We start from the raw sequence: 25,488 nt of genomic DNA, 5'->3' as shown, positions 1-25,488 counted from the left end.
TCTTAATTTACAAGAAATGTTTCTTTTGCATTTGCGTACATCTATGCTTACTTGCCATGCTCTATCCAGGCATCTACTGTTAGTGTTTTTTTTTTTTAACGTAATAATGCAAATTACTTGACTATAGGTGGATGATCATATCAAACTTGTAAATGGGGAGCAGACAACAGTTCACCAGGTACTCTATCCTCATTGGCCTTAAACAAAAAGATAAAAATGTATTAAATAAGAAAAAATATAAAAAAGCCTTCCTAAACTAAAACCTATTTTTAAAATAGTCTCACGAAGCGATAAATGTGCTAAAATAATACATTAAATTATCAAGTATGTCAAATAGGCCAATTTTTTTTTTATTATATTCTTGTAATACCCTTATTCTCTTAAAAATTAATAAAATAAACAAACTAAATTAAACTTTTTTCTTAAAAATAAAAAAATTGTTTTGATAAATGTAAAATCTAAATTACAAATCGCTCAATGCGATATAAAAAATAATTAAGAAATCTTAGGAATAAGCGAAGATAACAATTTAGTTATTGGAGTTAAATTCCGTCAAAATACTTGACAAATTTTGTTAGTTAGTGTCCATTCTTTACCACACTTGTCACTTTACGGGACTATTTAAAAACAGATGTTTTATGGGGTTGTTTTATATTTTTTTTCCTATTATATAACATAGAGAATAATAAAAAAAATATTGAAAGAGGAAATAGGAAAGCACATAGAATTGAATGATCCTAAGCCAAACAGAAAATGATACACAAATTTGTGATTACACAAAATGGGTTCCTACATCACCCCCAAATCCAATATTACATTAGATTAGCAGATACCATTTCCATGGCTTAATTATTCTCTCTCTCTGTAAACGTCTATTCTAGTCTACTAGCGTTAATTTTCAACCAGCCCGCGCAGAGGAGACCCTTCCGGCGTGTTCTGGCTGGACGCCCTCGCTTCCTGCGCGTACAAATGCTCAGGGTACGCCGGAATCCCACCGTACATGCAGAGCTGATCAAGAGGAATATCACCGTCGACATCGGAGGTAGCGACGCCACCAATAGGGACGTAAAGCGAGCTTATGCCATTGTTGTTGTTGTTGTTGTTCATAGCGTCCCTTACAGGCGACGCTGTGGTTGAGCAGTACTCTCCTCCTCCGCCGCCGCCGCCACCCAGCACAACCGTGCTGCTCGGCGTTGCGCTGTTGTTGCTCGCTCTCCACGACCCACAAACCGGACAACAACCATTACCCCAACCCTTGCAACAAAAAAAGAAAAAAGTAAAAAGATATAAGGTTAGGGAGAAAATAGGAGGAAAAAAAAAAATAAATAAATAAAAAGAAGCGAAGATATATACATGGGGTGAGGAGGAGGAGGAGGAGGAGCGGTAGGTGGTGCCGTCGGGGAGGACGACCCAGCCGGCCTCCTTGGCGAGCTCGCGGAGGACCTCATTGATGTCAGCGCGAGGAGAGAGAAGGTAGCCGCCGTGCTTTCTGAGGCCGTGGAAGATGTTGGTGGTGATGGCCCTCCTCTGCCTCTCCCTCATCTTCGTCTTCTCCCTCTCGCTCTCCGTCCTCCTCATCCCCTGCGCCCCGCCACTCGCCTTTGCCTTTCCCACTTCCTTCATCTTCTTCTTCTTCTTCTTCCCTCTGTTTGTGTGGTCTGGTTCTGAAAATGGGAAGTTTTGGTTCGTGATCGGACAGGTGGGTGACTGCCACGTGGACGTGTGATGCTTTAAGATGTGTACGGAGGATAGAGGAGAGATTTGGATCAATGGAGCCGTGGAGGTTTTGAAATTTGGAAAAAATGTAAAATTAATCCGCTTATAATTAGCTCAATGTAGTATCAAAATAAACTCGTTGATCTTTCAAATATGCTAAAAAAAAAAATTCCGTTAATATAATACTAACTTAAATAAGACTCGAGTCATAATTTTATTAGTTCTGATGCATTACACTACCGAAAACATGTTCGATTGTATGAAATAAATTATTTTTTGGCATATCTCGATCCCGTACGGGATTAATTGCATGTTAGGTAAATTAGGTGAACTGATTTTACAATTTTTTTTTTCTTGAAATTAAAAAAAGATTTTATATGAAATATTTTTTAAAAAATAGATTTTAAAAAATAAATAAATAAAGAATCCTGATTATATATATATCTCTTCTTTTTGCATGAGATGGGGAAGGTGGAGGAGCGACAAATGCGTGTTTGGGTTGGGAGAGCGTGGGCCTACGTGCTAATAAAGTCGCGTGAAAAGGAGGGAGGGAGTGTGGCGGCCGCAAGGACGGTACGTGAATGATGAGGATTAGGCTTACTGACACTAAGATATGGAAATGGAGCTTCTTCTTTTTTTCCATGGCTTTTCAATGGAAAAGACTGACTTTGCTATTGGATGACTAGACATATTTAATCATTTAGGTTTAGGGTTTCAAAATGTGCTCTTTAAAAATAAAATATAATTTTTAAAATGCAGTTAAATATATGCTTGAGCGTGAGATTTCAAAAAAAAAAAAAAAAAAAAATACGACTTTAAAATGTGAAAATTAAAAAAATAATTTTTTAAAAATACGGTTAAACGTTTAATAAAATTACAGTTTAGTCTTTAAAATTTATGTTAACCTTTAAAATTGTGGTTTTTTTTTTTTTTTTTTTTTTGAAATCATAAAATTTTGTGTTTTAAAAAAAGCACCCCTTACTTGATATTGAAAAATAATATTTTTTGCTATTCAACTCGCAATTTTTAAAAAACGTAATTCTTAAACAATTCATTTTTTGTCATTCGGTTTAAAATCGTAATTTTTGTCTATTAAATCACAATCTCAAACGCACCTTAAGTATTTAGTAAAATTGCAGTTTAATTTTTTAAATTATATTTTTACATTCATGCTTACAATTTAAAACTGAATATCCTTTTATGTTTTCAAATAATAAATTTTTAAAAAACACACTTTTAAAGAAAAAATATATTTTACAATTTAATTTAAAATCATACTTTTGATATGCGAAATAACGGGCATGCAACCTTGTTTTCACACTTAACGAATTACGCGAATATAAGTTTAGGATGAATCCCAAGTAAGAAAAAGAATTGTTGGTTTTAGAAAGGTATCTCTCTTGCTTTACATGTTATCCTCCTGATAAAGAAGGGAAATCACTTTTTCTGTTAATGGGTAAAAGTAGAGATAGTGGTATGTTTGAGAACAAGAAGAATCTTTATTATATTTGCCATAGTATTCGGGTTTTTTAAAAATAAATCAAATTTTATCTCACTTTTTTCAATTTTATCTCAAAAAGTCAAATTATTCAAACATCTTTTTCAATTTTATTTGTTTCGAAATTCGCACACTAAATTATAGTAGAAATTAAATTTCAAAAAATCGCGTGCCTTAAAAAGATATTTTTAGAAATTTGATTATTTTGCTTTTGTTTCAACTTTATGGACTTCAAATTCTACTCTTTTTGGGTCTATGTTCTAATAGGCTAGATGAGAATAAAGTTATTTTAAAATAGGTAAAGAATTAGCTCCCTTTTTCTTTTGAGAATTCTAATTTTGAAGCTAAACAACCCCAACCATCATCATGGAGAGGTTTGTACAGGATTTTTGGAGGGAGGCTTATTGTGGATTTGGATACGATACAATTAGTTGTCTGTATTATATGCAATAAAGACAGTTAATTACACTCGATTTCGGTTTGCTCCAAAAAAGATACAACCAAATATGGCAAAATAGATAAACCACTTTGCTAGACAGTGCCCGTATTGATTTGCTTTGCACGACACATGCCTAATCAGCCATCATGAATTTTTGAATTTTTTATGAGGATGAGCGGGGACCCATAAGGATTGGGGCTACAATCCGTTCTATGGATGAAGACAGGTTTTGAAGGCTAACAAACAAATAGGGAGTCACCTTCAAAGATTAACTCGTCAAGATTAAGATTCAATTGGGGCTGTCTAAGTGGTGGCAATTAGTAGTTTTGAGTAACTTTTGATTGACAATTATTTATGCTCAAATCACACCGTTGTTTGTCGGATATGAGCCTTTCTGTTTTTTTGGTCCTTTTTTTAGGGCATGTTTGTTTTGAGACTATTTTAGTGTTTTGGTATGAAACCTATTTTAGTGTCTTGTCACTTTCTTATCTATTTATCTAAAAAATTACACCTCATTGTTTTCAACATGCAACACGCTGCATACCCAGCCCATTCTTCTTGTTCGTTCACACTTTATGTTTGATTTTTCTGAGCCTCGGTTTTCGTTTCTCTGCTTTTCTTGCATTTTCCTAGCTACCAAACGGTTAAATCTTTCGGTTTGCTTCGTGGGTTTGATTACAATTTCATCAGTACCAGATAATGGGAAGAGCATCGCCACTCAGAAACAGATGACCATCCGGAGATTTAACTGATGAAACTAATCTAATCTCTCTATGTATTGAACTTGCAATTGATTCAGATCCGTTATGCTAATGAAGGGGGGGGGGGGGGGGGGGGAGGTGAATTTGTAAGATGATGGAGGTGTCGTCCATTTATGAGACAAGACATTGGGTGCTGCCATTAAAATGATTCTTAGCTTTAAAATGATGATACATTAAAAAATGAGAGTTACTAGAAAAGGAAGAGGGGGAAGGAGGATAAATAGATAAGAAAGTGACAGACAAGACAACGGTCAGATTTTGATGAAGCAGCCAGCGGGTAAAAAAGTAATAAATGCTGATTTTATGGGGGTTGTGAAAAAGGAATATTGAGGAAAGCAGAAAGCAGGGGACTGGGGGAGTTAAGAATAACAGAAACTGTGTAATCATGGAAGAGAATAATAATGGCAGCAGGGCCAGGCTGCAGCAGAACCAGATGCTACTTTTTCACTACCATAAATGTCTTATTATTTTACAACCACGCGCCTCTCAAATTAATAGAGCCATCAAATCTTGAGTTTATATATATATATATATATATATATATATTTCTTTTCCATCTAAAGAAAATATCCATGGTTTATTAGGAGGTCCAAAATGGGGAGGATTCTCTCCGGTCAGTGCATTTTTAGGGACAAACTTGGCCATTCACATTTCATAGAAATGTGAAGAAATGTGAATGGACAAGTTTGTCCCTAAAAATGCACTGACCGGAGAGAATCCTCTCCATTTTTGAAATGGAGAGGATCCAAATGCAATGTAGTAACCTTTTGGGATGTATAGGAATGGCTTGAGCTACTGCCCTAATAAAAAATATCCATCTTTTTTTTATTTAGGCTCTATACACTTCTTTCATAGATCACAGTGCTGGGTTTAGTTCTGAACAAGACAAACCTCAAATATATAATATTGCAATCACAAAACAAAAAAAAAAAAAAAAAAAAAAAAAAAAAAAAGTGACCTTCACTGCATGTCAAGTGTTAGTGAGGAATTTCAAGGTCTGGTCTCCGGTCAAGTACTTCTCCAGTTGAACCATCTGGAAACGCATCTGGATAGGTAGCCAAAATCCTCGATTTCATGCTTCTGTTAATAAGAGAGGAAGAATTAAAAATCACCAAACTGCATCAAAATCTGGATTCCCACAAGAAAATAGTAATTTGAATAAAGAATACAATTTCAATCAATATCACGAAATACATCTACGAATGTGGCTTCATAGTCAAAAAGTAAAGTTGCAAAATCCATCAACTACAAGTCAATAGAAAAGTTCAGGTCATTCAGGCAGTAAAAAAGAATATACAGGAACCTTTTTTTTAAAAAAAAAAAAAAAAAGAAGCTAGAAAAGGTGATTCACGATGACAAAATATGTCCAAATGAAGTGCAATATAAAGAGGGCTGGAAAAGACTTATTAGTCATCAGAAAATATGTCAACTGAACCCAGAACATCTTGTTGAGACAGATTTGGGTTGGATGAAAAAAATAAATTATATGCCAAACAAAAAATTGCACCCCGTCGCCTAAAATTTAAAAATAGTTCCGCATCAATATACTTGGAATTTTCTTAGGTTTGGAACATGTAAAAGGTCCTTTTTTTTTTCCAGACCCAAGAGAAGCTATGAACATATAACCAAAAAGCTTAAAGTTCTCTTATATTTACCAAGATGGTGTAGACAAGATGGTACACCCAGCTTTTCACGGCATTGATTTTGGTTTCTTGATATCACACACGTGAAATAGGAGTGTTTATGAAACCAAGTGAACTAAGGAAACCACAAAACCAAACCAATTGGTTTCAGCCGGTTTCCTTTGGTTTCAAGGTTCAGTTCGAGAAAACCAGAGTTGTTGATACAATAGTTGGTTTAAAGGTCTGATAAACCACATAAAACTGACTGGAATGCAGCTTTTAAAGTTGTCTATGTCTGCTATTCCAATATGGATTAAGCTGTTCCATCTTCCTTTTGAATTATGGAATACTGATTGCTTAAGTCATGTTGCAAGCGTAGATGGGACACCTCTCTTGGCTGATTTGGTTACTGAGGAGCAGATGCGCCTTGGTTTTACTAAAGTTCTTGTTGAGGTGAATGTTGATTCGGAGTTCCCTAGGGAGATTGAGTTGGATGTTGATAAGGAAAAGCAAGTTGTTGTAGCTGTGGAATATCCTTGGGTTCCTGACAAATGTACTAATTGTAAAGTTTTTGGGCATTTGAGTTATGCTTGTGATAAGAAAGAAATTCAGAGGTGGCAATCGAAACAGGTTGTGAAAAAAGATGAAGAAGTGGTAATTAAGAAGGATAAAAATCAAGATGGTTGGAAGGTTGTTGGAAGGAAAGATAAAGGTGCTGGTAATAGTATATTTTTCAAGTCTGGTGCTATGCAGCATGACAGTAAGAAAGTTAGTTCTTTTGTTTTGTTGGCTCAAGCTGGGACTAAGGAGGCAGTGACGGAATAAGGGGAAAGATATGAAAGTAGTGAATGCTGATTCTGAGCCTGTAGCAGGAAAGCATCACTTGGTGGATAGGGGGAAGGAGGTAGTAGTAGTTAATGCTGATCCTCAACCTGATATAGGACAATATCTCATGGTGAATAAGGGGAAGGAGGTGTTAGTTATAAATGCTGATCCTAATCCTGATACAGGGAAGCATGTCAAGGTGGATAGTGTTAAGAGGGGTTTTTCACCTACACCTCATATTAGTTCATGAAGCTTATTGTTTGGAATATAAGGGGTTTGAGTCACCCATCTAAACAAAAGAAGGTTAGAAAGCTTGTTAGGCGTTTGAAGGTGTCTCTTTGTTGTATTGTTGAGACTCAGGTTAGGTGGGAAAAAGCTGAAAATATTAAAGAGAGTATTGTCCCAGGGTGGGGTATCCTTAATAATTATAGGAATCACCCTCTTGGGAAGATTTGGGTGTGTAAGAATAAAGATTTGTTAGAGGTGCAGGTTGTTAATAGTCATGCTCAGGCCATTAATTGTACAGTCAAGTCTGTTCAGGGGAATTTGAGCTGGTTTCATTCTTTTGTCTATGGTTCGAATAATGGTTTGGAGAGAAGGAAGCTTTGGCAACATTTTCATCTTGTTAGAAATCAAATTGGTAATTCTCCTTCGACTTTTTATCTGGTGATTTCAGTGTGGTTAAAAGTATGGATGAAAAATGGGATGGAATAGCCTTAACAGCTATGAAGGGAGAATTACAAAATTTTGGAATAGCCTTGTGGATTGTATTCATAGTCTGGAAATTTTGGATTTGCCTTATACTGATTGTTCTTTCATGTGGACTAATAAAAGGGAGGAGAGGCATTTTGTGGCTCGCAAATTGGACAGGATGATGGTTAATGAAGTTTGGCTTGTGGAGTTTGATAGTACTGAGGTTGTGTTTCAAGATGGGGGGATTTCTGATCACTCTCCGGCAGTGGTTGTAGTGGGTGAATTTCAGAGTTTTGGCCCTAAACCTTCACTTATTATGGTTTTTGGGCTGAGAAAGCTGGTTTTTTATCTTTAGTGTAAGAAGGTTGGAGTACAAGTGTGGAGGGCATTCCTATGTTTCGGTTGTATAAGAAGTTGAAAGCTGTCAAGAAGATCTTGAAAGATAAAAATGTAGAGGTTTTTGGTGGTACTAGTCAGAAAGTTATTTGAGCTAAATTTAGGCTTGATCAAGCTCAAAGGGAGGTAGGTTATTAAGCAGGGTGGCAAATCTGCTTGTTTGATTAGGGAAAAAGAATGTCTTCATGAGTATCTTTCTATATCTAAAGCTGAAGAAGCTTTCTTTAAGCAGAAGTCTTGTAATCAATGGCTTCAGCTTGGTGATCAGAACACCTCTTTCTTTCATAAAGTGGTTAAGGTAAAAAAATATAAAAGTTTGATTACTCATTCGTGGGATGATGATGGGAATAGAGCTGAAGGTGTTGATCAGATAAAGAAGGTGGCTGTGGAGTTTTATAAGGGGCTTCTTGGTTCAAATTCTCATGTTTTCTGATGAAATGAAGGTTGATCAGGTCCAGAGGCTTGTGAAGAGGAGGTTGCCGGCTGATAGGATTGTGCAAATGCAGAAAGAAGTTTCAGAGTTTGAGATTAGGAATACTCTTTTTGCCATGAAAAGCAATAAGTCTCTCGGTCCTGATGGGTTTCCTGTTGATTTTTTTAAGGCTGTTTGGTCGATTGTTGAGGATGATGTTGTGCAGGCTATGAAGTCTTTTTTTTGTTACTGGGAAATTGCTAAAGGTGGTCAATGCAACAATTATCTCTTTGGTTCCTAAGAAGCAATCCCTTCAGCTATGGAGGATTATAGACCTATTTCATGTTGTAATGTCATTTATAAGTGCATTACAAAAATTTTGGCTAATAGGTTACTGTCAGGTCTGAGTGATCTGATTAGCCCTAGTCAAGCTGCTTTCATTCCGGGTAGAAGTATTGCTGAGAATCGCATGCTTGCTCAGGAGGTGGCTCGGAATTATCATAGGGGAGAAGGGAAGCCTAGATGTACTGTCAAAATTGACTTAATGAAGGCTTATGATTCTGTCAGTTGGGGGTTTATTCTTCATTGTTTGAAGTGTATTGGTTCTCCTATCAGGTATGTGGATTGGGTTAGGAAGTGTATTACTTCCCACAAATTCTCTGGATTGGGTTAGGAAGTGTATTACTTCCCACAAATTCTCTATTGCTCTGAATGGGACTCTTGTTGGGTACTTTGAGGGAAAACGTGGGCTGAGGCAAGGGGATCCGCTTTCTCCCTATCTTTTTGTTCTTGCTATGGAGATCTTTTCTCAACTTATGGATGAAGCTGCTTCTGGTTTTGATTTCCACCATAGTTGTGCTGAGATTGGTTTATCTCCTCTTTGTTTGCGGATGATTTGTTGGTTTTTGTTGTGGGGAATTTGAAGTCTGTCCAGTGTATTAAAGAGGTTATGGAGTCTTTCTCTGATATTTCAGGTTTGATTCCCAACCCTGAAAAAAGTTCTCCTTTCCTCTCGGGTATTCCTGATGGTGTAAAGACTCAAATCAAAGAGTGTTTATATATGGAGGGTAAGTTGCATGTGAGGTATTTAGGTGTTCCTCTCATTTCTAAAAAATTATCTGCTGTTAATATAGAGTTTGAATGGAAAATTGCTGGTCGAGTTACTTCTTGGGTTTCTAAACATCTTTCTTTTGCGGGTCGTCTTCAGTTGATTAAGTCTGTTCTGATTGGGATGCAAGTGTACTGAACTAATATTTTTATCCTTCCTAAGAGGGTTATCCAAGTTATTGAGCAAATGCTTAATCGATTCTTGTGGAATGGCAAGATTGATGGGATAGCTCGGGCTAAGGTTGCTTGGGGATGTTTGCTTGCCTAAAGCTGAGGGTGGTTTGGGGTTGAGAAGGCTGGAGGAGTGGAATATTGCTGCTGTTTTAAGACAAATTTGGGCATTATTTGCAAAATCAAGATCTATTTGGGTGGTTTAGGTGAAGCAGAACTTGCTGAAAGGTAGGTGTTTTTGGTCTTTGAAGATTCCTCAAGGTGGTTCTTGGTGTTGGAAGAAAATGTTAAAGCTGCATTCTGTAGCTAAAGCAGTTTTTGAGATTTAGAGTGGGGGATGGTAGCAATACTTTTATGTGGCTTGACTCATGGCATCCGGATGGTGTGTTATTGGATAAGTTTAGCTTCCGGGTTGTTTATGATGCTAGGAGCTGTGTTGAGGCCAAATTGTCTAGTGTTTTGGAGAGAGGGGAGTGGGTTTGGCTGCATGCTAGATCTGATCTTGTTTATATTAACCAGAAGCAGAGGATCGAGCCATTTGGGTAACTTCTAAAGGTGAGTCCTATACTTTTAGAGATACATGGGATTCTTTTCGGTCCAGGAAGCCTTTGGTGGACTGGTGTGACCTTGTTTGGTTCCACATTGCTATTCCTAGACAAACTTTCTTTATGTGGCTTGCTTTTAAAATAGTCTTTCTACTGGTGATCGGTTGTTATGTTGGGGTTTTATTGGTGATAGCAATTGTGTTTTTTGCCATCATTGTATTTAGAGTAGAGATCATATTTTCTTTGAGTGTGGCTTCAGCAGTCGTGTTAGGAGATCTCTTATGGGAAAATACCGTATTGCATTTGGTTGTGTGCAATGACATCATGGATTTTAGTTTGAGGAATTGGAAAAGTAAAAGTTTGGCTGCTTCTGTTTGCAAATTGTCTTAGAGTGCTGCTGTCTATCATATATGGAGATTACGAAATGCTATCAAACACGGCAGCCCCCAAATCTTTGAGGATAAATTGTTGTTGAATGTCTCATGGGTTGTTAAAACTCGTATTAGAGGTAACGGAAAATTTGGAAAGTCCCCTTTAAATTTTGAGTTGTGTAACAAATGGGATATTGATTTTTCTTGTTTGATTTGAGGTCTTTCTGGCTTCTGTTTGTTGTATGGGTTTTTCTATTGGTTTGGAGGCTAGTGTGGTGAGTTTGTTGTAATGGGTTTTTTGGAACTGCATATGATCTGCCACCCATCCTTACAACCTGCAATACCAAACAAGTCCGCAAAAGAAATCTTTAGGGGTTGTTCCCCACACCACAAACCTGACCTTAGATCCATCGCCCACCACATATCTAACAAATCTTGAGAAAACTCCCCACTCCCTCCTTATATATTTTCACACTCCCACTCCGAAGGGCCCCACTACCTCCTTGGAACACCAACATCCCCTCAAACTATCTTATTTAGTTTCCACCACCGATCTTCATAAAGCTTCCCTCTCTGTAGCGTAAAGTCATAACCATTTTCCACAAGAACTCGATTAAACTGAATCAGGTTTTTTACCCCTCTCTCTCCCCCCCCCCCTTCCCCCCCCAAACTACCCGATTCATTGTTCATTGGAGTACAAATTCTCGATCATTTAACTAAATGGAACTTAAACTCATTACCAATTCCAACCCATTAAAAATCCCTCTGAAGTTTTTCAAGCCTATTAGCACACCTATAAGAATGGGGAAGAGAGACAAATAATAAGCAAGCACGAGGAGGATTGCAATAAGCCACTAGTAACGATTGTTCTTAATTGAAGTCAGTCCCAATCAATTGATTATTAGACCTATACTAATCTATTGTCTTTAAAAGGAACATTTGTTCCCAAAATGGCCTTTGTGAGACTTTAAAACATTAGTCAATCCCCCTTCCCACCCTAAAGAAAAGGAGCATACTACTACCACTATCAATTTGATCAGTGTGAATTATCCATTTAATAGAGATGAATAACATATTGCAACTAAACCCAAAAGGAAAAAAGAATAAAGAGGAATGTGTTTTTCTTTTTTAATATAGCTAGTGGGAGAAAATCAGCCACTATAGTACACTTGCTTAAAAGTGCAAAAAATGTCATCTTTCTTCATAATGAGAATAGGATTTGTTTTCCCTTAACTTCTTTTTAAAATCTCGGCAAATAATTTTGGAAGCCCTTGATTTTACGATAAAATGGTCTCACTCTCAAAGAATCATAATATTCTCCTCAATCTCCCACCAAAACTGTCCCCCTCATTCAAAACATATACAAAAGCACATTCTATGAAGTGCAATGCATAGTACTAATTTCAAAGGGCATGAGAGCTCGCCAATTATGCATTCTTTAGATGATACAATTTGTTCTTAAAACCTAATGTTTGATGTTTACATAAACCACAAGTTTCTATGCAACTAAACCATCAAGCCTTAGTTATGTATTAGTTTCTTTCTTCACTCGGCTTCATTTTATTTCGGTTCGGCATAAAGAGGATGACAGGTTGATTTGGAATCTCTCCAAAAGGGGTTTATTTGAAGTGAAGTCCTATTATGAAGTGTTAAATAGGAAAGATGGCCCTTCATTTCCGTGGAAGAGTATCTGGCATGTTAAGGCTCCGACAATGGTGGCTTTCTTTGTATAGACAGCAGCTTTCGGTAAAATTTTGACGCATGACAATTTTCGAAAGCGGAATGTCGTGGTGATAGAGTGGTGTTGTATGTATAAAAAGAGTGGGGAGTCAATAGAACATTTGTTACTTCATTGCGAAGTTGCCCGAAATCTATGGAGTTACATTCTTACTTTATTTGGGGTAGAGTGGGTTATGCCACGAATGGTGCTGGAGTTGTTGACTAGTTGGAGTGCATTGTTTGGGTATGGTCCAGCAAAGGAAGTTTGGCGGTTAGTTCCTTTGTGTTTAATGTGGTATATTTGGCCGGAGCGTAATGCGCGGCACTTTGAAGATGTAGAGACATCGATGGTGAAATTAAGGAAGCGATTGCTCAACACATTGTATATTTGGATGGCATCTCAGCATAGCTTGAATGTTTTTACTTATGCAGATTTTTTTAATTTTTTTTTTGTTCGTTCCTATTAGGGGCACTCTTGTATATTTCCAGTAAATTAAAGTTGCGCCCCTTTGCGCTTTATTAATGAATTGACATTACTTATCAAAAAAGTTATGTATGAGTACTCACAGCTTCCATACAACATGATGTTGCGTTTTTTTAAGGTTGCTATCAATGTTTTAAAACCTAAACCAGACCGAGAGGTTGGACCGGTCAAACTATGGATGGGTCTCTTTCCCATCCATATTGCACCTCTAAATTAAGTAGGTTAAATACCCGCATTGGACGTATTTGACCCATTGGCCCATCCAGTATATTTTGAGATTTGTAATTAAAATAAAATCAGCTATTTTGGGATTTGTAATCCAGCCTAAGTTGTGATTTTCTTAAAGTAGCTGGGTGTGGATGTTGAACCCCACAAACTACTCACCAATAGAGTATAGACCAACTGCTCTTTTTCTTAATGATTTTGCAATCCATACATTTAAAATGGTTTAACCCACGAAATTCATTGCCATGAGTTTATTTGAAAATATTTTTTAGCTTAACAATTGCAAAATTCGAACTCCAATCAAGAAATGGAGTGTTCACCATTAGGCCATCAGCTTTTTTGTAAGATTTTGCACTAAAAATAATATATGCATAGTTTTCTTTCACATAAATCAACACAAAAACATAAAATCTGTAAATGCTACCATATAAATTCAAGCTTTATAATCATTTCACTAACACTCTTACCATGAGAACAAAGCTTCTTCTAATATTAGTTCTATCTATAAGAATATGAAAATAGTTTTTTATTTGCATATATGACATTGCACCAGCGCTGGTTGGCCCTCCAGTCAGATTTTTGACCCTTGAACCTCTAACTTTTCCGGTTATTAAGAGTCCAGTTTTAAAACACCAGAAGCTATTAAATTACTTAAGGGGGAAAAACATTTAAGCTATGAGTGCAGAATTAGGGCATTTCAAGTAATATAATATTAAACAACAAGAGTCTGCACTCTCTTGTTGGATGTTTGAAGGGTAAATGCAAAATCACTAGCCTTGAGGGGTATTCGAATATTAATAGTTATGGATATAGGTATCAGTCTGAATGTCGGTCAGCCTCCAAAATGAAATGCATCAGGCATTTACACAAGAAACATATATGTATGTGGCCATCTACTTGATGGCATTACAATCACAAAGGATTACTCCAAGTGTTGCAGGATTGGGTGATGTGCCTATTATTATCAATTTCACGATACCCAACTCCAAAACACTTCAATACACATGTTTTGACTCCTATTTTTCCATATACGATTATGTTCAAAGATCCTCATAATAATGTATCCTAAATGCAGCATTAATGTGTCTTATACATCTAAAGAGTTTACTTGAACAATCTCCAGAGAAACTGTAGGCAACAGGATAATTGGCATGTCTCAAAAAGTACCCATTAAGTTTAGACAATCAGCATGAAACAAAAAATAAGTACTAGCCATACCTTAGTTTCTGAAATATGTAATCAAGATCTGACTTCATAGACCTCAAAAGACGTGTATTTCTAGATAAGTCCCCAGAAACCTCAGCAAAGCAATGCTCTGAATACTCATTGAAATGCGACAGCACTGCATTGCTGTCCTGCAATCTTCCCAATCTGCAATTTGGGGCACCAAAAGATAAAATCAGCATAAAATGGTTACCAGGTGCCGGGTGCCAAGTGCCATCCTAAGTAACAACCTATTTCTAGCTTAACCCTCAATGTGGGATTTATATATATATACATACGTAAACATATAATGTAGAAGTGTTATTAAATGGCACCAAAAAGGGTTATAACTTGAGTACACATAAAGCATACAAATGAGTGCCCCTCCAAAAGAGAGGGAATCCTTAACATAGGATGGTGAAAGCATAATTTTAGAATCAAATTATGGTCAAATGTTAATTACTAAAACTAATAGCTTCAAAACAAACTAAAGGTTGTATTATTGGCCTAAGATTTGGCCATTTAGGTTCATCATCAGTTTTGACTTATATGAAGAACAAGCTAATCATGTATAGATTCTTAATTATAAGACTCTCTATGATCTTAGCATATCCTTTGACGTACCTCATACTCAACCTAACTTGGCCTTAATTCGACCTAAGTACCTCATATAGGCCCGTAAATCCTAGAGCATTGTTACCCAAACTAAGCACCCTTCTATCATTTTCCACACATCATCATCAATGTACTGATGCATTATTGTGAAGTCTATTTTGGAACTTCAGTTTCTTGCTCTTTCTGTTAGATAGACCATGCTTTAGGTTCTAGTATGTGCCTAGCTGACATAACTGTCTAAGCTACAAATGTTTCAGATTTTAGGCTAAAGAGAAACATGGCTAAACCATACAGTTTGCCCAAATTTCTTCCTTTATGCCCAAACATTTTAAGCGTCTGTGCAGGTAGTATAGCTCATTAAATGGAAGCTTAACTCACTTTCAGAAATTCAAGTAAAGATGAATCGGTGATTTCATAATTTTTCTCATTGGATTTAACATTCACTTCCTCTTCCTCATCATTAACATAGTCTTTTCTAGCTATAAATGCAAATTGGTTTTCCTTCCTCAACAAAGTAAGAACCCAATACAGTAGGACCTATATCCAAATTCATATTTAGATTGAATTGAGATTTCTTTTTTAAAGGAGCAGGGTTCGTGGATCTTTGTAAAGTTTGGTATTTTATGATGATGGGTTCTTGGTTTCCAACATAATTCTCTAGAATTAATCACAATCACAACCAAGTTAGACTATAAACAACAAAATCTCCTCCTACGTACAATTCTTTCCCATATTCATTAAAAAAAACTGTATAAATTGGAAAGTGCCATTATTAAAGCACTAACAAAAGTATCCAATTTTGATCATGTTTGGAGCTCAATTCAACAAACATATTGTAATCAATAGAGAGAGAAATGTACATAAGGTGCTGCAATTGGTTGAGGGAGTCCAAATCCTCAGCGTTGATAAGGGTTTTGAATTCACGAGAAACCTCCCCCGAAGCCGCTCTTATCGACTCTTTCTCCGTCTGCTCCATCTCCTCCTAATGATCTCTCTCAGACTCAGAGAGAGACGCTGATGAAATGGAGCTTTGGGCCATGGATCTGGGCTTCATATTTGGACCGTTGTTGGCTGATTTTCGAATTATAACTCCCGTAATAAAAGAATTATACATCTTGAATTTTTTTCAAAATAACTTTTTTTTTTAATCCTTGAAAGTGTATTTGATACACTGATTTCAAAATATATTTTTTTATTTCGCAAACCCAAACAGACCCTAAACTAATAGTGAATAGTAAAATTAATCATTTAATTAGTATTTTAACATTCATTTTACGTGTGAGTTCAATTTCCTTAATAAATAAGACCGAACACAAAATATTTAACTGAAATAAAGAATAAACTGTAGAGCCAAGATTCAAATTTAAAAAATTATTTATTTAATTATTTAATTAATATTTTAACATTGAGAATATCAAATTAAACTATTAAATGAACACGATAGCAAAAGTTCACATTTACTTTGATGAAAGAATAATAAATTTATTAAGAAAACAAAACTTCCAGAACACAATATGGTAGATAGAGTTTGGATTTAAGAAATTTTAAATTATATTTGTGGTATTATTTCTACTTTTTCTAGGGAGATTTTGTGCCCTAGGTGATTGATTTTTATTCAATTAAAGATTGATTTTTTTTTTTTTTTTTTTAAAAAAAATGAGTCATAGGCCTAAAGCCTTGAGTCCAATAGACACCCAAACAGAGGTCTAATAGTTAGAAATGGTAAAATGCTTAAGAGCATCGATAATCACAAGCCCACCAAATGACAGTTAAACAAAAAGTTTAATATAAATGAGATCTAGAGTTCTTTTGGCCCAAAACTCTTTCTATTCTATTTTTTTCCTTACAAATACTCTACTAACTTAATCATTGGAGGCTCCCTGTTGGCTCTCGGCCAATGCCATTTCGGCAGCCATTCTTTTTGTATCGTAGATGACTCGTCGATTAATCTGACCGTGCGAACAAAACTACTTTTGTAGTTTGGGGCATTTGTGGGAATCAAGCGCACATTAGTAACAAAAATTTGGCCAGTGCCATTTCGGTGGCCATTCTTTTTGTATCGTAGATGACCCATCGACCAATCTAATTATAAGTTCGGGGCGGGGGGGGGGGGGGTTAATAATGTCCCTTATATCTAATCCTTTATTAATTTGATTCATGTTGGGAAAATTGTTGAAACAAGCAAAAGAGTTTGCCACCCAATAGTAATGAAAATTGAGTTTGACTGAAAACGTAAATTTTTATTGTATACTTTCATATATAAATTAGAAATTAAGAAATTATAATTATTGGTCCAATGATATAAAATATGCGATGAATAAAATTATTTATTTCATACATGTGAGAGAAATTAAAAGTTCTTTCAAATGTCGAAGACTGATTTTTCTTCAGGTTTATTTATTTTTATCTCATTTTTCTTTTCTTCTGGGTATTTTATTTCCTTTTTTTTTTTTTTTTATCGATAAGTAAGTTATTTGGATTCACAATGGGTGGAAATTGCAATTGCTAATTATTATTTAAAGTTGTAGAAATAAATATAAAATAAAAAATAATATTATGTGAAAGAGCAAGAAAAAGAGAGCCTAAGTAAAAATGAAGAAAGACGTATGGGTTACATCTTGTTTATTCACTATTTAGAAAATATAAATATTCTAACATAATTGGAATAAACCCTACAAGAAAATCAAACCTAAATGATAAATATTATTATAAAAAAATACACGAACGTAATATAAAATATATATTATAACAAAAGTAACGGTTATTTCGATATTCTATTGATCGGTGACATCTCGAAAAGTGTGCATAAAATTTTGTAGGAATAATCGACTAAAAGTATTGGCTTTGTTTGTTAAAATTTGAAAAAAGTACACATTTTCTCTAACAACCAAGCAATATGCAATGTCTTTCAAACTTTTAATTGAAGTAAAGTCCTTCCAAACTTTCATAAAATTGTAATGTATCCATTTTGTACCACAAAAGGGCAAAAATGCCCCCAAAAAATTCTCAAAAAGACAAATATTCATATAATTTTATTTATTTTATTTTCATTTTTTCTAAAATGTTTATAAGGGTATTTTTGTCAGTTTTGGAACATAGCAATTTTTTGGTAGTTTCAGAATGCATTGTTTCAATTAAAAGGTCGGCGGACATTACAAATTGTCTGATAGTTTAAGGGATACGTGGACTTTTTCCTTAAAATTTTCTTATTATCTTTTTTTGTTTTAGGATAAAGTCTACATATCTCCTTAAACTACCACTAATTGACAATGCCCTCCCGAAACTTTCAATTTAGACAATATTCCCTCAAACTACAAAAAATTGTTACTGTTTCCCAAAGATGAAAAACTTAATAAAATAAAAAATTCAAAAAATAAAACTAAAACTAAAAAAATAAAAATAAAAACCAAGGTTAGCCAAGGGGAGTTAATTAACAAATAACTCAAAACACAAAAATTGAAAACTATTTTGATCTTTATGTCAAATCAAAAAAAAAAATTAAAACCAAAAATAAAATATACTCACCTAAAATATGTTTGGCAACACTTTTTAGATTAATTTTTTTTAAAAAAAAGAAAAATTAGTTTTCTCTTCTCTTTTTTTTGTAAATAAAAAAAATAGTAATAATTTTTTTCGATCTTTCAAAAGAGCATTATCAAATGAGCATAGCCTCTAGTACTTTTTTTTTTTTTTTAATGAATAATACTATTACATTTTAATCTACACAGTTTCTTCGTGAGGATCCCTGTACACATGCAGAAAAAACAGACACTGCAAGTAAACCAAAAATTCAAACATGGTAGTTTGTCTCTCTTGTCCAACCCAAAACCCTAAAAAGAAACTCCTAAAAATTTCCCATAACCAGACTTCCATGCAGACTAAAAAATCCCCCAACTTCCCATTCCTCATCATCCCCATCGGCCATCCGTCATCATTACCCTTCAACAGAAACAAAACCCTAAAATTAAATCTCCCCCAGTCAACCAAAGCCACCCTAAAATTAAAGTCCCAGAATCCCAGAGCCATGATAGTCTACTAAATAGTCTAGATCTTTAAACAAAAAGATCTACGGCCCAGCCCTGATCACACTTTCCTTGGGCTTTGTAAAGCTGGAGATCTTTCCACTTTAATGTCTTTTTATTGGTTTTTGTCTTAGGAAAGAAAACCACCAGTTACAGTGCCATGAAAAAGGACCCAAAAGCACTCTCCCCACCTTCTTCTCATAATCTGCAAAATCAAAAACAAAAATTGAAAAAAAAAGAGCTTTTTGCGAGCTTTAATGTACAACTGTCTGTCGACAAAAGCGGACAGCACGGGAAGAGCCTCCACGCGGAGAGAGCAAGCGAGATTATTTATTAATATTTATTTAATAAGTAGCCATGGAAGGAGAAAAAAGAGCTCGAGGCTCGAAAACACAGTTGCCTTTCGCACTCACCTTTAAAACGCCTCGTTTTTCAAACACTGAAAAGGGAAACAAAAAAAAAAAAAAACCCCTAGGTCCCCCTATCCCTATCCCCTATCGGCTATCACCATTGGCCTACGCTCTCCGGTGGGTCCCGCGATGGTGGATGCCCAATGCCCATGAGTCATGATGATGATGGTGAGGATGATCATGGGCATGTGGGCATGGGTGTGAAGAGAGATATTTTTTGTTTTTTTTTTTTTTTTGTTTTTGTTTACATTGGGTGGCGTATGTGTGGGTGATGTAGTGGCGCACGCGCGGACCCCACCGTTCTCTCACACCGCCAAGAAAAGATTGTACCGTGCTCTGATTGGTCAGAAAGCGCAGGGGCTTTCGCGCTAAAAATGTGCTTACTTTTTCTTCACGGTGGGTGCTTGGGTTGGACTCCTAAAGTTGCCTCTCTCATCCATGCAGTTTGTGCTCTCAACTTGACAATAATACCCCTCCACATTGCTGTCTTTTTTTTTAAAAAAAAAAAATTAATTTAATTCTAAAGGTTTAATTGATATATTTGAGACCTATTTTAAATTCAAGACTTTCGTTATCCTTTACATCAAATAGGCGTCGATCATAGTGGTCATGGGTGGCTCGGTCGTCGTCTAACCATCCTTTCATCGGGGCAGTCGTGAGCCTCTTTGTGGCTTGTGACCGCCCCCTGTCAAAGGAGTAAGCTTACAATCATCTCTTATTTATCAAAGGGCACCATAAAGATTTTTGGGTTTAATTTTTCTGTTTTAGTAAAAATAAAAATATTAACAAACAACTTTAAACACAATTATTTTCAAGGATCGGATAATTAAAAATTGCTAAGAATGTAGTAATAATTAAATTTGATTTCATTATGAATTTAATAGGAAATTAGCTTATAGAGTTTCAAAATTAAAAATAAATAAATAAATAAATAAAATTTTTTTAAAAAAAAAAAAGAGAGAAAAAATCCTACGGTATCAGATATAGCAGCATTGAGCAGAGGGAGAGAGAGTAATGGGGTGTGGGCACGCCTTTTGAAGCAGTATGTAGTATGTAGGAGGGGTGGAGAACAGTGACGTGGCTGTGGTAGTTGAACGGTGAAGATGTGTCATATTTTCGCTTGACTATTTTTTGTAGGCGTACGTGGACATGTGGATGTCCCTGCCTGCCAGATTCTTATGGACCCTACTCAAATCTGTGTCCAACAGAATTAACGATTCTCCTCAAGTGGTCCCCGTTTCAATCTGGGGTCCACTCCCCAACTTTAAGGAAAATTAATGGACACCATGTCACCATCACCAGTATTCTTCTTATTAAAAAGTTTAAAAATAACTCTTGTAATTTTCGTATTTAATCTCATTTCTTTCGGTTTTGGCTTCTAAAATAAGATATCATAAAGGAGAAACTATATATTTTATCACCCCCAATCCATCATTCCATTTGTACTGTCTTTTTAAGGTCGGTTTGAAATTATGATTTTTAAAAGTTTTTTTTTTTTTAAAAAAAAAAGTGTTACTTAAAAATATAATTTTTAGCAACACAGTTAAACATTTAATAAATTACAATTTGCCATTTAAAAATCATGCGTTTTTTTAAAAACGTACCTTATTACCAGTGATTTAAAAACACATTTTTTATAATTTTTTGAATCATAATTTTTTAAAAACTCACAATCAAACGATACGTTTTTTTTTTTTTTTTTTTTTTAACAATTTGGTCTAAAATCAATATTTTTCTGTAATTTTTTTATTTTTTAACGAAATATCTAATTTTTTTATTGATCAAAGATCACAAACATGAAGCTCTTACATCACAAAACATAAAGTTCTGCAAAATCATAACCACATGCTATGAGATTACAAAATCATATATACAAACAAAATTCAGTGATATTTATGACTTTCATCTTCCGCTAACCTATGTATAAAAAAAAATTAAAGAGCAGATCTGCTTCGAGCATACTAAATCTAAGACAATGGTAGTCAAATATCTTAGAAAAATTATTTAAACCGGTCGTGAGAGATAATCCTTCACATGCGACTAACCTTCATCTCATAAATCGTCCGTAATGAGAAAAATGAAGAAGGGAAGGAAACAGATCTAAATTGCAATGTTAAATGCACCCTTAGTATTTCAATTTGATTAATGTACCAATATCTCCATTTACTTCCAAACAGAGAAAATATTCCTACAAAAATAATAAAAGAAATTAAAAAAAAATTAAAAATTGTGGATAGTTTTGTCTTTTTGCAAGCAAAAGACAAAAGACAAACATTACAACCCAATAATAAATCAAGAGGATATATTAACCAAATTTAAAAATTTAAGACATTGCACTAAATGTTGAGGGAGATGAATATAATTTCCCCTGAGATACTTAAAGCTGGAATCGGTCAAATTTTGACCTTCTGGATTTTGACTACTCAGCAAATCAAATGCATGAATCTTATTATCCGACAAGCTAGTGAGACGAAAAAACTCACACGTAGGTCCATAACAAGCCAAAATTATCAAACTTCAGAAAAATTATAATATAATTATCAAATTATTGATGTATTTATCTTAATAATGCTATTTAGTAGTTTTCTGTTCGGACCGTTATATAATTGAAATTACGTAGCAATAAAAATAATTTTGATACCCAAAAATTTGATTAATATAAATTCTGTTAGAATATTAATTAAATAATTAAATTTATTATTTCTTATCAATTTTAGCTTTTGAGGCAATTAAATATTATATGTTCATGCAGGGCCTCAGTTAGTAAATTTACTCATTATTATCGACTTAAACGCTTGGAATAAATAGTGATTTAATAAATACGGGACGAACACCGAGAAAGAGATTAGTATTACTATAAATAAAGAGGTTAATTTGTTAATAAAAATTAAATAGCAGCATGGCACTCAAATCGAATCCCAGCTAGAGGATTCAAGCTTTCACAAAAGAAGAAGGGGAAGAAATATATAATGGTGTGCTTCATCCTTATCATAAATTTAGGCCTGCTGTTTGGGGGAGGTAGGTAGGGAGGCTCTGTAGACTGTAGTGATTAAAGTTAATGCTGTTTCTACAGTACTTTAATTAATTTCACCCTGTAAAAGCTGCACTCTTATTTCAATTTTCATATATATATATATATGAAGAAACAAACTCAAATAGTAATTTAAAGAAAAAAAAAACTATAAAAATAGCTGGAGTCAAGACCATACCACAGTGTAGTTCAAACAGTACAAAAGAAAAGCATTAAATAAAAAATTAAGAATGAATTGACCTGACATAATAACTTTTTAACTCTAATGCCATTAAAGGGGCCGTTGGAGTGGGTAATGTGATTGAGAACTGTTATTTGTATTTTTTTTATTTATTTATTTATTTATATAACTTTTTTAAAAATTAATTATTAAATCCGTAAGACTTACATCTTTCATTCAAGTGAGTTTACAGATCCAATTATTAGTTTCTAAAAGATTAGGATGGAAGGACAAGAGAAAGACGTTGATGCTTGGTGAGTAGCTGCAACTATAGTAATAAGACTGAGCAAAGCTCTTAAGTTCGAACTGGACTTTATATTTCAGTTGAATATTATCCTACTTGCTAGGACTCATTTATTAAAATTAAAAGTATTGATTAAATAATTAAATTTATCATTTATTATTTGTCTAAATTTTTAAATAAGTAATAATTTAATAACATTGAAAGTCATAACAAAGAATGTAGCACTAAAAAGGATCAGACCATAGCCGTTAAAAGGGAATGGTTGGTTCATTTGGTTATCGAAAGTTTGAACTGATGAGGATCCCTTTGTAACCCTTGTCCATTATTAAAAAAAAAAAAAAAAAAAAAAAAATCCTGAACTATAAATGTGTAGAGAGAAAGGATTTTCATTCCCTATGAGTTGTCTTTATGCAACCAAACCTTGCATCTAACAGAGGAAAACTGCTCACAAATTGGGTTTGTTTGATTAGACATTTTAGAGTATTCTTTCTGCTTTTTAGTCAAAAAAAAAAAGAAAAGAAAAAAGAAAGGATTTGATATGACATAAAAGTAGACATAATTTTAGGTATTTTGTGTCTAGAGCATGTTAATACTAACTTTTATAAGCAAATTTTTTTTTTTCTTTCTTTTCAAAAAGCATTGTCAAACAAAGCCAATAATTATCCGGGTCCGGTTGAATTCGACATGTTCGGGTTTGTCGGGTTTGTCTTCGGGTGTAGGTGTAAGAAGATGGTTGATGTTACACAAAGAGTAATAATTAGACATGATTACTCACAAATTTGACTTTTATGCAACCAAACCTCTGCATGACTAAGGAAGAGAATAAATAACCCACTCTTGCAAACAAATTTGACTACAGAACACCACTCCCTTCACAAGCAAACAAAAATACCATTGTCCATGACTACCTACTAGGAATATTTCCATCTTTCTATATCTGTGGCCTGCTTATCATGACACAATTGGTACTCATACCAAATTAGTAAACAGCAACATAGAAAATGGAATGTGCCAAGTGACCAAACTAGGAGGCGGCCCCCATTGCTGCTACCTACACTCCCAACAGTATCTATTCTGGTGAAAGCTTCAACTAAATTCAAAGACTTTTGGATAAGAATGAGATTTGACAGCCGAACTGAACCCATTAATTAAGCAAACATACAGCCTTAACACATACATACATACATATAGGTATGTTTAAATGAGATCCTGCCACGACTACATTCATATGTCATAATGTCTTTTAAGTTCTACTTGCCAAAATACATAACTTAATAAATAGCTAGAGTGCTTTTGAGTCTCTGGGTGCTTACTTCTAACATCACACAAAAGACCAGTTTATAAACATGAAGGCCAGGCAGTGGTTCGAATCATCGTCGTTGAGAACTTTCCATGCGACTGCCTGCTCATAAGACACCGGCCTGCCCATGCTGGAAACGCATATTCCTGCTGGTAGATATGCAAATCCCTGCTATTTGAAGAACCACATTAGATGGCTTTTGACCAGTTCTCATTGAATGCCAAAAGAACAGAGTTGTGTGGCAACTATAAAACCAATGACATTGGAAAGATAATGTTTTGGATACTGAACAAATTGAATGAGGGTATTGGTTGTTAGTAAAGACTATTATTTTGCAATATATTTAATGTTTTAATACTTTCAAATGCATTTCAGTATAGTATATTTTTTTTCATCGGCCTAAGAAAAGTATAATCACAGGTTATCCCACTCTAATTGTAAGCTCAAGGCAGTATTACCTGCTGCATGATCTTGGAGAACTCAGAACAGAGAATCTTCCGGCCGGCTTCATCAAGAATCTTGTCAAGCATTATGTCTTGAAGGGCCACAAGAGTTGTTTCAAGCATGTCAAGTCCAGCCTGGTTTGCAAAGGTGAACACAGGAGATGCCTGCAATCACATTTATGGCAATTGGATTACCTTCCTTTCACACACACATGACTAGGACCTTCGCAAACTTTGTTTAATCGATTAGGCAAAAGAACAGAAATTGTAAAAGAAGATGTTTTCTACTTCACCTTGATTCATTTGGTAAAATCTAAGGCATATTTCTCTAAGATGTATTGAATAGAGGAAATTTAGAACTACAGAACAGCTGAAGAAGCAGAAAAAAAATATTACATTTGTTTTCACCGAACAGCATAGAATTGCATCAGAATGGTGCCAGAGTTGCTTTAAGATAGCATCGCCAGCTTGAGAGTCAACCCGAAAGAGCTCTCCCCCAGTGTGGATCCTGACACATGTCATAGAGAAATAAGCACGGACATTTGAGCATACTTGATTACCAAATCTTTCATGATGGAAGGTTATTTTAACAACCCTTCAATGAAAATGCAACTAAAAAGAACTGATCAGCAATAAAAGATACAAAATTTGAACGAAACTTAGATGTCAACCTGTAGCTCCGACAAATCCAGCGTGCCAAAGTAAGAGCCTCAGGTGAACCAGGAAGGGATTTGGGCCCCATATGGGAGCTAAGGCGGGAGGGGGAAATAGCCATGGCAACCCTCTGAACAGACCCTACAACACTACGCACATACTGGCGAGCCATGGCAGCCACATTATCCCGCAAGTGGTTCTCAAAAGTAAATTGGAAAGCAATAGTCAGGACTGATCTAAGGTTGTAACCGTTTAGATCAGCTTCACCATCTGGACGGGCACCACCAGCTCCTACTTCAAGTGTAGAGGCCAAATCCAATGTCCGGGTTGCAGCTGGCCCATCCTGCAAAACATGCTTTCTG

General features: G+C 35.1%; 3 protein-coding genes across 6 annotated transcripts in view; all 3 read right to left on the bottom strand.

The window, feature by feature from the left end:
- Positions 1-710: 710 nt before the first annotated feature.
- On the bottom strand, positions 711-1,782 carry LOC133869474 (beta-amylase 7-like). Its single transcript, XM_062306487.1, has 2 exons — positions 1,354-1,782; positions 711-1,254 (listed from the first exon to the last, which is right to left on the bottom strand). Exons 1-2 carry the CDS (start codon positions 1,621-1,623, stop codon positions 892-894), a joined length of 633 nt encoding a protein of 210 aa, XP_062162471.1. The 5' UTR covers positions 1,624-1,782; the 3' UTR covers positions 711-891.
- Positions 1,783-5,215: 3,433 nt separating this feature from the next.
- LOC133868923 (kxDL motif-containing protein LO9-177) lies at positions 5,216-15,849 on the bottom strand. Its single transcript, XM_062305920.1, has 3 exons — positions 15,663-15,849; positions 14,203-14,355; positions 5,216-5,494 (listed from the first exon to the last, which is right to left on the bottom strand). Exons 1-3 carry the CDS (start codon positions 15,776-15,778, stop codon positions 5,392-5,394), a joined length of 372 nt encoding a protein of 123 aa, XP_062161904.1. The 5' UTR covers positions 15,779-15,849; the 3' UTR covers positions 5,216-5,391.
- A 7,997-nt stretch (positions 15,850-23,846) lies between these two features.
- LOC133868363 (homeobox-leucine zipper protein ATHB-14-like) overlaps positions 23,847-25,488 on the bottom strand; it is an 8,036-nt gene continuing 6,394 nt past the window's right edge. For all 4 annotated transcript variants that reach the window (XM_062305247.1, XM_062305246.1, XM_062305245.1 and 1 more), the window contains 4 exons: positions 25,144-25,469; positions 24,869-24,980; positions 24,488-24,637; positions 23,847-24,197 (listed from right to left, as the gene is read on the bottom strand). In XM_062305247.1, the coding sequence (XP_062161231.1) occupies positions 24,051-24,197; positions 24,488-24,637; positions 24,869-24,980; positions 25,144-25,469 (735 nt within the window). In that variant the 3' untranslated portion in view covers positions 23,847-24,050. The remainder of the gene's footprint in view (positions 24,198-24,487; positions 24,638-24,868; positions 24,981-25,143; positions 25,470-25,488) is intronic.

This window comes from Alnus glutinosa, chromosome 5 (genome assembly GCF_958979055.1).
Source record: "Alnus glutinosa chromosome 5, dhAlnGlut1.1, whole genome shotgun sequence".
Taxonomy (NCBI): Eukaryota; Viridiplantae; Streptophyta; class Magnoliopsida; order Fagales; family Betulaceae; genus Alnus; species Alnus glutinosa.
This window is presented reverse-complemented; position numbering and strand designations above follow the sequence as displayed.